Genomic DNA, 14244 nt, shown 5'->3' on the forward strand with positions numbered 1-14244 from the left:
TTAATTACAGTTACAAATTCATTAGGAGTCGGAGTCGGTGCATTTTTCCCGACTCCAGGCACCCAAAATTGCCCGGCTCCACGACTCAGACTCCACAGCCCTGCCGATTACAGCTGTTTCCAACTGCCAAAAAAAGCAAGCAGCAGCTACTTCCACTGACATCACCTGCCAACAGTAAAAATGTCACTATGTGATAAATGTCAGAATGTAAATCAAGTAGAGGAAAGCTTTTACAATGGGCAAACTGACTAAATCATTTATACATAATTATTGCAAAAATGAAGCATTTTTTTTTTTTTTTTATTACATTATTTTCACTGGAGTTCCGCTTCAGAGGAATACTAGCGATTCACATATTTTTTTCAATTGACAAAGGAATTGTTTGGAAGTGCTGCTAAGTACTGGTGTATACATTTTAGTAGCAACCTCTGTTTACTGTTATCAAAATACTTTCAAACTTTACTGACACCAAAACTGACCTGCAGACTGAGCAATGAGGAGAGGGGAAATTGCCCTCACACTCGATCAGTTAACTCTATGGCCTCAATTCACTAAACTTATCTCCTGTCTTTAATAACTCTTCTAGAGTTGTTACCATGGTGATAGGGCATGTAGTATTCAGGAAACATTTTACTTCAGGCAAGCCTAAAGTTAACTCTTCTGTCTTTAAATTAACTCTCCAATCCTTAAAATAACTCCAGAGTTAAAGACAGGCTGTTAATTGGCTGCATGTGAAAATAACTACAGAGGAGGTAAATTAACTACAGAGGAGGTAAATTAACTACAGGAGAGGTAACTTACGGAATGAAGAAGTAAGATAACTCTCTCACGTGTGGAGGTAAGTTTTCTCTTGCCTTATTATCTCCAGCATGATCTTAGTGAATTGAGGCCTATGTGTAACTCTGTGTGTGACAGAGAGAAAGCTCCCAACAGCTGCAGCTTCTGTGTCCTGTGTTTCTGACTGAAGTGTCTGAAGAGAGCAGAGGAAATATAACTAATTGTCACAGCTTTTCATACTGTTTTTGCTTTCAGAGTTTGATATGTTTGATATTTGCTTTCTGTAGTCTGATATGCAACTGGCTGTGCATTGAAGCAGACACCCCTTCTGCAATTGATTTGTCCCAATATAGCTAAATCCTACCCTCAATAAATTACAGCTTTTTACTCTGATATTTAACATGAAAAGTAGGAAAAGGTTTACACAGCTACTTAGACATTATTTGTACATTGTCATTTTAGAACACTTGGGTATTGGTAGTATTCCTTTAAGCCATAAAACCTGAATAAGCATGCAGATGAAGGGTTTTTGACTGAAGCGGGACTGGATTAGACACATTCTTGTTTCAGGTGTGCAATTCAGACATTACTGCAGCCAAAGGGATCAACAGGACTGTCAGGTAACTGGTATTGTTTAAAAGGAAATAAACATGGCAGCCTTCATAAAAGCTCTCAGTTCAGGTGTCCTTTAACCACATTGCTGTAAGGAAATTGTAGGCCAAAGAGACAGCCCAGTTTTCTAGTGCAGTTGAGTATTGTACACAGCTATACATGAAGGATACTCACCACTACATATAATGCACATATCATACGGCTGCAACCATAAGTCTGAAATAAGCGACAGCCAAAGAAGCCTCAGCATCGAAGTGATCCTGTGGGTCACTGCCGGTCTGTACAGACTATACCATACACAGCCTTACTACCTCAGCAGAACTGGCTGCTGTCACTGAAGAAGCTTCACTGGGCCTCAGTAAGCTATGGGAGTTTGGCTGAACTTACTCCTTGAGAAGGCCACCCATGTCACTTCCCACCCCTGCTGCACTCCATCCAAGGCCTTTGGGAATGTAATCATCTGGCTGCTGCTTCAATACTAAAGCCAGGCAGATGTTAGCTGGGGAGGGGATACTGACCGAGTCATAACTGGATTCTGATCCAACAATGATGACTCGCTGGAACTCAGAGTCCGATATGCAACAGCAGCCAGTGCTGCTGAGGTAGCAAGGCTGCATACTAAGCAGGAAAAGTGACCCACCACAGATTTTCACCTTCCTACTCGAGCAGCTTTGTCCTACTGGGCAGGCAAGGGCCTTACTTGCATCTGCACGCAGTGAGGTCGCGCTCGTACATGCACAGGAGCATGGCCACTAGGAAGGTAGTCCTCGCAAGCACCGGTAGGGAGGATGACGCCTCTGGAAAAGCCTCTGGATAAGAGGCTTCTCTCTACTGAGGCAAGTATCCAACTTTACCCCCCTTCCTAGGTTCACTTTAGGCTGACACCATCCCTGCTGCTCTTGCATGGTTTACAGGCTGATCACCATCTATTTAGGTGCTAATAATATCCTTAAAATACAACAGTAAGTTATTAGAAAAAAAAAAAGCTCAACTTACCTGGGGCTTCTTCTGGCCCCCTGCAGACATCCTGTGCCTGTACTGGGACAAAACTATCCTCTGGTACCCCGCCGCGCCTCACTTCTGTTTTCAGCTACTTTAAAGTGTACCTGTCAGGCTGCAAAAGCTAATTTAAACCTCTATTCTCCTGTGTTAAACAGTTTAGAAGGAAGCCAAAAAGGCAATACTGAAGCTTAAAATCTCCCTTACTATGATGTGTGCTGAACAGCAAGGCTGGTTATTCCCAAGCTCTGAAGGAGGCCGGCAGGACGCATAACAGATACTGCAAAGCATTCTGGGGCTGCCTCTTCTCCCCACTGCAGTACCTTGGGTCATCCCCTTCCTTTCCCTATCACGCCCTAAGGCTGCTTTCATTCAGTGAGAAGTTACAGGCTCATGTTACAGCAGCTTGTAACAGCAGCCAGCACTGAAAAAAATCACAGGGCACATGTTCTGTTAGAGCAGGGGTGCCCACACTTTTTCGGCTCGCGAGCTACTTTAAAATTCGCCGAGGCCAGGAGATCTACCAACATTTCAAATACTGAACTTAACATTAATAATGCTGGTATATTACTATACAAGTCTTGTATAGTCATATAACAGCATTATAAAGGCTAAATGTAGCATGGGAAATGTTGGTAGATATCTTGGACTCTGCTATCAGAATTGCACCACAACCATGACTGATATAGATATAATAATACTAATAAAATTATGATATTAACATTGCTGGTCCTTACCTAATCTGATGACTTGCACTGGATGGAATCTGCCAGGGATGCATAGTCCGGACAGTAGCTGCTGATTGCCCCCTCCCCAGCATATTTGGCAGAATGGCAGCAGATGCACAAAATACCCCCCCCCCCCCCCCTACACACACACACACACACAGTAACGTGAAAGCCCCCCTCCCCAGCATATTTGGCAGAATGGTAGCAGATGCACAAAATATCCCCCCCTCCCACACACACAGTAACATGAAAGCCCCCCTCCCCAGCATATTTGGCAGCAGATGCACAAAATATCCCCCCCCCCCCACACACACACACACTGTAACATGAAAGCCCCCCTCCCCAGCATATTTGGCAGCACATGGCAGAATAACCCCCCCCCACACACAGTAACGTGAAAGCCCCCCTCCCCAGCATATTTGGCAGAATGGCAGTACATGCACAAAATCCCCCCCCCCCCCCCCCCCCACACACACACACACACACAGTAACGTGAAAGCCTTCCTCCCAGCATATTTGGCAGCAGATGCACAAAATACCCCCCCCCCCCCACCCACACACAGTAACATGAAAGCCCCCCTCCCCAGCATATTTGGCAGCAGATGCACAAAATATACCCCCCCCCCCCCCCCCCAGACAGTAACATGAAAGCCCCCCTTCCCACCATATTTGGTAGCACATGGCATCCCCTTCCCCCTGCAAATACCGCTACCACGCAGTAATCATCCTCCCGACCTCACCCGCGACCCGACCCACCACCGTAATGTGCCCACCTCAAAGCCAGTGACATGAAAGCCCCCGACCCACCACCACCTTATGTGCCCACCTCAAAGCCTCTCCGGCGTATCCGAGCAGCCTCTCGTCTCCGTGTCTCAGAACACAAGATGGATGATACGTGTCTCGCGTGATTTGAAGACCCGCGGGACCTGGGGGGGCGTGGCCACAACTCCTGCCCATCAGAGAGGAGGGAGAGGAGAAGCTTCGCAATTGGCTCCTCTCCCCTTCAGCCACACCTCTGTGCGGACAGCCGCGCCTCTCCCCTCCGTGCGCTGGGAAGCATTTTGTGACAGCCGCGGCCATTTTCTGACAGCCGCGGCTGATCAGTTACAACACAAGGCAGGTATAGACGCGGCCAAAAGGCCGCGATCTACCAAATAGGCGGTCGCGATCTACCGGTAGATCGCGATCGACCTATTGAGCACCCCCGTGTTAGAGTATACTGCTATTGTTCCTAGCCACATGGCTAATTAATATTCACTGCACAGTAGTGTTGTCCATTGCTATCTTTTTTGTGGGAAGCAGGGAGGATATACAATATACAATACAATAACATTTCTATAGCGCTTTTCTCCCATAGTACTCAAAGCGCTTAGGCTCTCTCAGATTCAGTAATTAGTAGGATGAAGTATTCACACAACAAAAGTTACCGTATTTCGCGCCGTATAAGACGCTCCGGAATATAAGACGCACCCAGGTTTAGAGGGCAAAAACCAGGGGAAAAAAAATACTAAACCTGGTGCGTCCATATTCCAGGAGCGTCTTGTACATAACCTTGTGTGTCCTCATGTGTGCTCCTGTGCCCCCCATATCCTCATGTGTCCTTCTGTGTGTCCTCCTGTGCCCCCATGTGTCCTGTGCCCCCCATGTGTCCTCCTGTGTGTCCTAATGTGCCCCCCATGTGTCCTCATGTGCCCCCATGTGTCCTGTGTCCTCATGTGCCCCCATGTGTCCTTCTGTGCCTCCCATGTGTCATCCTGTGTATCCTAATGTGCCCCCCATGTGTCCTCATGTGCCCCCATGTGTCCTTCTGTGCCTCCCATGTGTCCTTCTGTGCCTCCCATGTGTCCTCCTGTGTATCCTCATGTGCCCCTCATGTGCCCCCCATATGTCCTCCATATGTCCTCCAGTGCCCCCCATATGTCCTCCAGTGCCCCCCAGCCTTCCTCCCTCCCACCTGCGTCTCCTGGCCCCCCCGGATGAAAAATGTCAATAGCAGCGGCAACTTACCTTTGGCAGGCTCCTGCGCTGATCCTTTATCATCACGCTGCCCCCCGCTAGCCTCCTCTGCCTCCCCCCTCTGTATCTGGCCCCCCCGGGTGAAGGAATAAGTATCGGCAGCTTACCTCCGCAGTGCGCCCGCGATGACTGCAGACGTCCGTCTTCAGAGAACTTCTCGCTCTAGTGACCGGCTTGAACTGATGACACGCAGTTCAAAGCCGGCCACTAGAGCGAGAAGTGCCCTGAAGACGGACGTCTGCAGTCATCGCGGGCGCACTGCGGAGGTAAGCTGCCGATACTTATTCCTTCACCCGGGGGGGGGGGGGCCAGATACAGAGGGAGGAGGCTAGCGGGGGGCAGCGCGATGATATAGGATCAGCGCAGGAGCCTGCCAAAGGTAAGTTGCCGCTGCTATTGACATTTTCATCCGGGGGGGCCAGGAGACTCGGGCAGGCATAGGGAAAGCAGGCAGGGAATCCCCAACATGGCGGCGGGTCGGCGGTTCGGAACGGCGGGCGTTATTAAGTTGGGGATTCCCTGCCTTTGCCGTATAAGACGCAGGGACTTTTTCTCCCCATTTTTGGGGGAGAAAAAGTGCGTCTTATACGGCGAAAAATACGGTATATTTCTGCAAATGCCAGACTGAACAGGTGGGTTTTCAGTCTGGATTTAAACACGTCCAGGGATGGGGCTGTCCTGATCTGTTGAGGTAAGGAGTTCCAAAACGTAGGGGCAGCATGACAGAAGGCTCTGGGACCAAAAGTTTCCAAGTGGACTCTGGGTATGACTAGATTATTAGAACCTGTGGATCTGAGAATGCGGGGATTGCTACGCAGCTGTAACATATCTTTCATGTATCCAGGGCCTAGATTATTCAGGGATTTAAATGTCAGTAGGCCGATCTTGAATAGGACTCTCCATTCTATAGGTAGCCAGTGAAGGGAATGCAGGACTGGCGTTATGTGGCAGTGACGGGGTTGGTTGGTTAGCAGTCTGGCAGCAGTATTCTGTATCAGCTGTAGGCGGTACAAGGCCTTTTTTGGAAGGCCAGTGTATAGAGCATTGCAGTAGTCCAGTCGGGATGTGATGAAGGCGTGGACTAAGATTGGCAGATCTTCTGGGGGGATAAGGTGCTTGATTTTTGCAATGTTCTTCAGGTGAAAATAGGATGATTTCACCACAGCAGAGATTTGAGTTCTGAAGTTTAAATCCCCATCAATTAGAACTCCCAGGCTACGCACATGATCAGAGCTGCGTAGATCCGAGCCTCCTATTCCCAGTGGTGAAGACTGCAAGTTAAGTTGTTTTGTTATCATGCTCTGCCCTCCAATCAGAAGGACTTCAGTTTTGTCTGCATTTAGTTTCAGCCAGTTGTCATTCATCCATTGCTGTAGTTCACGTAAGCAGGCGTTTATAGTTAGAGTTGGGTCTGTCACACCAGGCTTGAAGGAAAGATATAGTTGGGTGTCGTCTGCATAGCAGTGGTATGTCAGGCCATGTTTTTGGATTAGTTTTCCCAACGGTAGCATGTAAATCGTGAAAAGCAGGATATGACATCACAATTAGCTTCATAGGAGACAGACAAACATGGAGCCTGCCATGAGCTGTCAGGAGCATCATTCTCTGCAAATACTTTATAAAAATTCTGTGAAATCCAAACGTGGACAGTGAAATGCATATGTAATGTAAAGTACAGCCAATATTTAGCTACTGATATATGTGTATTTTTTCTCTGAGACCTTATACCTAACAGCTTCCTCTTTAATGTCACCAGCCACTAGGCCTGAACGATTTATCGTTTTAAGATCGAAATCGCGATTTCGGAAATGACGATCTTGAGATCGTCACTGCGGCGATTTTTTTGAAGATATCCCCCCGGGCGGCGCAGTCCTTTTCCTTGCTGCTCTGTGCACAGTAGCGAGTGGAGGCTCAGTGACTCACGTCTGTTTCCTGCGTTCCGCGGCTCAACTCAGTGACGTATTCCGCAAGCGGCAGGTTCCGGGAGTACATGCCGGTCTGCGCTAATTGTGGTTCTCCCGGCAGGGCTATGAGAGACTGGTGCGGCACGTGCAAGGCCTAACAGGGCAGAGGGAGAGCCACTTCCGAAACGGAAGGCCGGTGCGTCTCCAGCAGGGGCCTCCTGAGGTTACTGCAGTGCCAGACTAGGTGAGTCAGCCGGGATCTTTTGATACCAGGAGAGTGCGGGGGGCACAGAGTGGCATCTAGTTGGGCGGATGCAGTAAGTTTCACCAACATTTTCAGTCATCTGTCATGACAGCTTAAAATAAGTGTTAGTATGTATATGAATAATGTATTTAATTTATATACGTGTGTCTATTCATTTAATTTTAATAATTTGTCCTCATGCTTCTGAGTGCCCCTCGCTAATCTGTCACTCGCAATCTCCCTCCCTTTTCATAGCAAGTCTGTACTGCACTCATTCACAGAGCTGCCATCCCGAATAATCACCACAAATGGATAGTACAATGTCATTTTCTGTTGATGTGCGTTTGTAAATGTTAATGTACATGGTGAATAGTGCTAAATCTTGATTTAAATAAAATCGTGAATCGAAATCGCAATTTGACAGAAATCGTGCGATTCAATCTTTTCCTAAAATCGTTCAGGCCTACCAGCCACTTTGCCTCGTTCCTGTCGCCGGGAGCAATCTGCGCAGGCAACCACATGGGGCGTGTGTATGGACGGTGGATGGCATCCGATAGGTAATGTATAGTGCACGGGGCACAGCGTTGGGGGCTTTGTCGCTTGTCCCTATATCGCTCGCCATTACCACTGCGCATCCGACCGACCACAACGGCCCAACAACTTGTAGCATGTCCGATCGACATGTTCAGACTAAAATTGGTTGCATCGTCAATTGGGCATGTACTCGGCGGAACAGATTTTCATCCAATTCGATAATTGTCAAATTGGATGGTCGATTGGCCTCTAAGTCGCCTGATGTATGGGTACCTTTAGGTGCACTGTGCCTTTTCTGCCCAGTCTTTTGTCCCAGTCATATGGTGTCAAAATTCCTATTGATAAATGCATTGTCTAATGTATGATTGATCAGTATTTATCAGCTGCAATTCCCAAACAATATAATCTGATGGCATTGTTGGTCAGAAGTGAATATTAGCTCCACATGTACTAAACCTTAGTGGCTCTGTTTACTCAGACTTCACAAGGAACAAAAAACAAAAAAAAAAAAAAAATACGTTTCTGCCTTACCCATTTCAGGAGAGAAATTGCCATTGGAATCCGCAAAGTCCCCAACGTGATTTCCCAACTGTTCTGCAGCTCGACCATTGTGGGACCCATCAGAATGTCCAACTGACCCCCGGGAGAAGCGGGGGAAGATTTTTTTTGGATAGGGATTGTAAGGCTCCAGCCCCTTGATGGGCACATGTCTGACACCTTGGCTCTCGTCACTAAAGTTAAAATATATAAACAACAGAAGCGTCCAGGTCACAGAGGTGAAGAGACACCCATAGCAGAAACAGCGGAGAGCGGCGCTGCCCATTGTAACCCTAGCATTGTCGAGGCTCCATGCTCAATGCCCTGTAAAGAGATCAAGGGGATTCTTAAGTTAGCATCTTGTAAATGTGTACCAACACAGTTTAATAGATGACATACAAAAGGACTCTAGTTAGCAAGTGCCACACAGGAACTCCACTTTCCTCAAACATGGTGTAAAAGGGAAAAACACTATTCTCCAATGCACTGAAAACGAGAAAGAAGTATTACAGTGATGGCAAACATCAGAGATAATGGAGTTGATGCACGAAGCTGCGGTAATATTGCTGTGCACAGACAGCGCACAGCAATATCACTGTTATTACCTGAAGCAGCGGAACTGACCAGAGTTAAAAATAAACAAAACAAACAAACAAAAAAAAAAAAAAAAAAAAAAAAACTTGCCTGCAGCTTCCACCAGCCCCCTGAAGTCTCCCTGTGCCATTACCATACGATCTTCCGGTCCCCCGCCGCGGATCACCTTCACAGCCGCCATCCATGGCACCTGCGCGGCCCAGGCCACGTGCGTCCTCGTACACACTCCCTTCACCGGGAGCGTCCTGCGCAGGTGCAGTAGATATTTTCTCGTACTGGGCCTATGCAGGACTCTACTGGCAATGTGAGCGAAGATGCGCTTGGCCAGGGCCGCGCAAGCGCAGTGGCCGTCCACTTGTAAGTTGCCGGTGAAGAAATGCAGCTGTGGCGGGGGACCAGAGGAACATATAGTAATAGCATGTGCACAGGGAGCTTGCAGGGGGCAGGCAGTTGCCCCAGGTAAGTGAAACTTTTTCTCAACATTTTTCAGATCCGCTTTAAGTAATGCGAGCCTTGCTACAGTGATAGCATTACTAACACGCGTTAGCAGGCAGAACGCTGACATTGTCGTTAGCACTCATCTTGCAGCTCTGAGTTCCCGGTTCAAATCTCAGCCTGGGGAATTTGTATGTCCTCCCCGTGTCTCTGTGGGTTTCCTCCAGTTTACTCCAACATCTGGTTGAACTCGATGGACATATGTCTTTTTTCAACCTAAATAACTATGTAACTATCCCAAAAAACATACAGAAGTTAATTGGCTTCACCCTAAAATTGGCCCTAGACTATTATACAAAGACATATGACTATGGTAGGGATTAGATTGTGAGGGACAGTTAAGTGACAAAACCATATACTATGTACAGCACTGCAGAAGATGTCAGCGCCATAAAAATACTAAATCATAAAATTAACTCTTTTGGGACCGGACAGCTCTGGCCCCGTAAAGTGGATCCGAGATAAACTTTTACTCATTGCATAATTGCGTTCCTTTCATATAGTTTATAGGGCATTCCTCAAGCCAAACACTTGTTTTGTTTTAATGCCCTAATTCCCTATACACTAAACAAGCCTCGCCCACAGCTGCTTTTGTGCCTTGGCACTGTAGCAAGGACTTATGGGAGCTCAGTCTGGGCAGGAGGAGGTTACTAGCCATTGATTTCAGAGGCAGAGGGGAGGAGGAGAGGGGACTGAATTTACAGACAGGCAAGCTGATAGCATCTCCAGCCCTCAGCCTGTGACAATGTGACAAACAGAACATGGCTGCAATCATTGTATCACAGGAATAAATAATCAAACTTTTGAAGGTGCTTGCAGCTAGATATGCTGTGTAAAATATGTAAACTTTAGATAAGATATATAGACAAGTTACTTGTTATATTTAGTTTTTCATCTCGGATCTGCTTTAAGGACCAGAGCCATCCTTGCCCTACTGTGCTCTGCAATTGGCCAACAGTAATCATGTGGTAAGGAGCCAATGGCATTGGCTCCTGACCGAAATGCAGAAGTTCTGCAGTAACAGACAGGAGAGAGCAGGTGCAATGCCAAACAGCAGCAAGAATGGCCAAGGAAGAAGGACGGCGAGGGTGTGCGGCGGCAAATAATTGGAATCTAGGTCTTGTCAGCACCACACAGCCACTGGCAGGAAGTAGATTCCAACAATGTTGGTCTGGAAACTGTTAGCGCAACAATATTTGCGGTACTCGAGTACTGTGAATCACACTACAGTAATAGCAAAATACAGGAACCTGCTGCAGATAGAAACGGTAATATGGTTGTGCGCTATCTGCACACAGCAATATTATTGCATCTTTGTGCATCAACTCCAAAAGTGCCTAAACTGCACCCCAAAATCCACTTATATTGCAAAATAATATGTTCCGTTGAATGGAATTAGGCAATAAAATAAGAAATGGGTAATTTGTCACTAACCAACACTCTATACATTGGCATTTAACAAAATAATCTATTTCCCTGATCATTTCAGGGAACAGTTTATTCTCAATTAGGGATGGTCAAGAAGATGCAAATATTTCTGTATTGAGAATCCTGTGTGACAGAACTATAACTAAAAGATTGATATGATATAAAAAAATAAAAATTAAAAAAAAGGCTATACGCCTGAAGCAGCATGGCTGTCGATACTACAGCTTGGTTCTGTTACATTTAAACAAACGGTATGCGCTATAATTACTTAATAAAAAGAACTATATTTTACATGGTGGTGCCCGCTTTTTGTATTTTTACAAAAATTATAGGCGCTGGTCTACTTTAGGGTACTCAGCAGGAAAAGAGTTCTCCAATCACAACACCCTCTACAGCATGAAGCAATGTGATTGGCCAAATAGTGTGGGCGTAGTTTACTACATCCTATTTGCCCAATCACATTGCTTCATGCTGTAAAGGGTGTTGTGATTGGAGAACTCTTCCCTATGAGGTTTCCTGCTGGGTCCCCTAAAGTAGACTAGCACCAAATGTTGTATTGATGCAGGATTATGCCAATTTTTAATGCAAATATAAGCAACTTGAAATTGACCAGTCAAACCTCACCTAGTCTTCATTTGATTGGTTAATTTCCAAGCTGCATATACGTATTAGCATAAAAATGTAAGTTATCCTGCATCAACTTGGAGTTGGCCATCCCTACTCTAAATCAGTGAACAGAGGGTCTCTGCCAAAAAGCCCATATGAGGAGGGAAACACAAAAAGATAATATACTCTTGCAGCGCACACCAGGGACTGCAACAGTGAAAGTTGGCCAAATTGTATGTAGTTCAGCAGATCACTGAAGAAGTTGAATCTTATGCTGGGAATACACGCATCGATTTTGAGCTATTACAACGGCTCAATAGATAATATCCGACATGCCCAATCTCCCGCCTGATCGTTTCGCCGCTCGATTCCGAATTGAAGTGAATGGAAAAATAACAAAACGAGCGGAAGAGAATTGACTGTGGAATCGAGCCGCGAATTGATCGAGAGGTAGAATCGAGGGGCAAAATAGAGCCGTGTATGCCCAGCATGATGCATGGTACACGACATGCAATTTTCCAATCAGAGCAACAGGAAATTACTCATCATTTGATCATTTCCAGAAGGTACGATCTGCTTCCGATTGAGAAAGAGATGGATTGTGAGATCAGTACTGCACAAAATCGATCCATTTCTCGATCGGAAGCATTGGAAGTTATCGGACAGGAAATTTCCTGTCGATTTCATAGGAAAAATGCATGGTGTGTACCAGGCCTAAAGGTGCCCATTAACAGTACAAAGTCCTTTACGATCAACCGCAAGATTGATCGAACCAGGCAGTGTTGATGCTGCTGCTGCTCAATAATTAACAATCAATGTATTAATCATACCATTTTTCAGAATGATCATGCTGACTTTTGTCTCCGTTTCTGTGCCCAAACCATCGTCTCTGATCGATCACCCGGGAGATTGTACCAGGCCAGCTGGATGGCATACTGGTAAGGTTACTGCCTTTGATGTAGGGTTTGCGCCCTTGACCTGGGTTCGAATGCCAACACAAGCCAGTACGTAAAATAGTAAGGAGTCTTTAAGCAATGCTCCCTAATGCTGCTGGTAACCTGTGGAGAGTGCCCTAAGTGGCTGCAGCCCTGAAGCTCTTTAAGGCCACCAGGAGGAAAGCGCAATACTGTATAAATGGTTTGTGTCGTGATGGGCACCTTAATGCTAAAGACAGCTGTAAGTCAACCAATGTCAGGGAACACCTGTACTCCCTACATTATTATCATCCAAAATGCACACTCTGATATTCCTTCCAGATTTCAAAACCACAAACCTCTGGAAAGACTAACGCTGGGAATACACGGCTCGATTTTGAGCCTTTCAGATCGCTCAATAGATAATTTCCGACACGTCCGATCACCGTCCAATCGTTTTGCCGCTCGATTTCTTATTGAAGTGAATTGAAAAAAATATAAAGAGAAACGAGCAGAAGATAAGGAGCGGGCAAACCGATCGGGCACCAGAATCGAGCCGTGTATTCCCAGCATAAGAATTGTGAGCTCCTCAGAACCAGCAGGTGAAGTGAGTTGTTCACTGTATACTTTATAAATCTGCTCAGGATGTCAGTCACATGAAATACAGTAGATCTATAGATACACATCTCAGCCAACACAAACAACAACACAGTGTAATCACTGTGTATTCCAGAAAGCTCCAGTAGATTACAAGAGATTTGTGGACTTCAAGCTACGTTCCCTTCAATACAGTCATATGAAAAAAATTCCTCCAAGTCCCTCCAACATCACTGAAAGCTTGAAGTGAGCACAGCCCCCTACCACTGCAATAGCCCCTTCTGTGTATGCCAAATCTTCTACTCTGTATGTTACATGTATTGCTCACCCATAATCCAGCTGGAGACAGCGGTGACCAGAGCTCAGCCTGAGCCTGCAGATCAGTGTGCAAATCCTGCAGCCCCAGAACACACCAGGATAATATCACTCCGCCACAACCTGGCCACGCCCACTCACCTTCCTATCAATACCGCTATTCCCATATGCAGCAAGCCTGGCCCTGCACCGGACCGCTTACCTGGGCCCCTTCCAGAGTGCTCTGCTCTGAGGGAAGACTGGACGTAATCTCCGCCCCCCACAAACAGTCACACCCCCCGCCGCCCCCGACTGAAGCGTCGCCGCCCCTGTGCCCAGTCTAGATAAGCTTTACAGCTGAGTAGGCGTGTTTCCCTATACGACACTTGTGGGTGGGGTAGACGTGTTTGTGGCTGTCTGACGCTAGAGGTACAAGAGCTGCTAGTGTGTGTCTCCAACAGGGAGCCATCTTAGCGCTGCTTTCATCAATTTCACATACTGTATCTGTTCCTGAATCCTATCTTCAATAAATACATTACCAATTGTGATTATTTTTGTTTTATTCGTTTAACTAACCGTTGTACATCTAGCTTTAGGACTTAGGAAGATTACCTGATGTTTCAAAGAGTGGAAATAACATAATGAATACAGTTGCTTATTTTTTACAGTATTCATTTACAAATGATTTAGTCAGTGTTTGCCCATTGTAAAATCTTTCCCTGATTTACAATCTGAAATTTGTCACATGTGGGACATCATTAGTTCTGCCGGGTGATCTGTATGGAATGTTCTTTACTGAGAGTTCATTGCACAGAGGGAGTTAGTACTTGTTTGGAAACCCTGTATTTCCCACAATGCAACGAGGTTCACAGACAGCAACTATCTGGACCATGGTCTTGACATCACACTGAGGGTGGGGTTGCACCACGTAAGCCATTCATAGCTCCCAACTGTCCCTCTTTTGG

General features: G+C 46.3%; 1 protein-coding gene across 3 annotated transcripts in view; it reads right to left on the minus strand.

Moving 5' to 3' along the window:
• The window catches only part of GALNT11 (polypeptide N-acetylgalactosaminyltransferase 11), a 77663-nt gene extending 64102 nt beyond the window's left edge, over window positions 1-13561 (minus strand). The window contains exons 1-2 of one of the 3 annotated variants that reach the window (XM_068235909.1): window positions 13503-13561; window positions 8346-8675 (exon numbers count right to left, since the gene is read on the minus strand). In XM_068235909.1, the coding sequence (XP_068092010.1) occupies window positions 8346-8637 (292 nt within the window). In that variant the 5' untranslated portion in view covers window positions 8638-8675; window positions 13503-13561. Of the gene's footprint in view, window positions 1-8345; window positions 8676-13313; window positions 13411-13441 lie in introns of those variants that run through there. The other 2 variants (XM_068235910.1, XM_068235908.1) reach the window with 2 other exon arrangements.
• Between the last annotated feature and the right edge of the window lie 683 nt (window positions 13562-14244).

Source organism: Hyperolius riggenbachi, chromosome 5, assembly GCF_040937935.1.
Source record: "Hyperolius riggenbachi isolate aHypRig1 chromosome 5, aHypRig1.pri, whole genome shotgun sequence".
NCBI lineage: Eukaryota > Metazoa > Chordata > Amphibia > Anura > Hyperoliidae > Hyperolius > Hyperolius riggenbachi.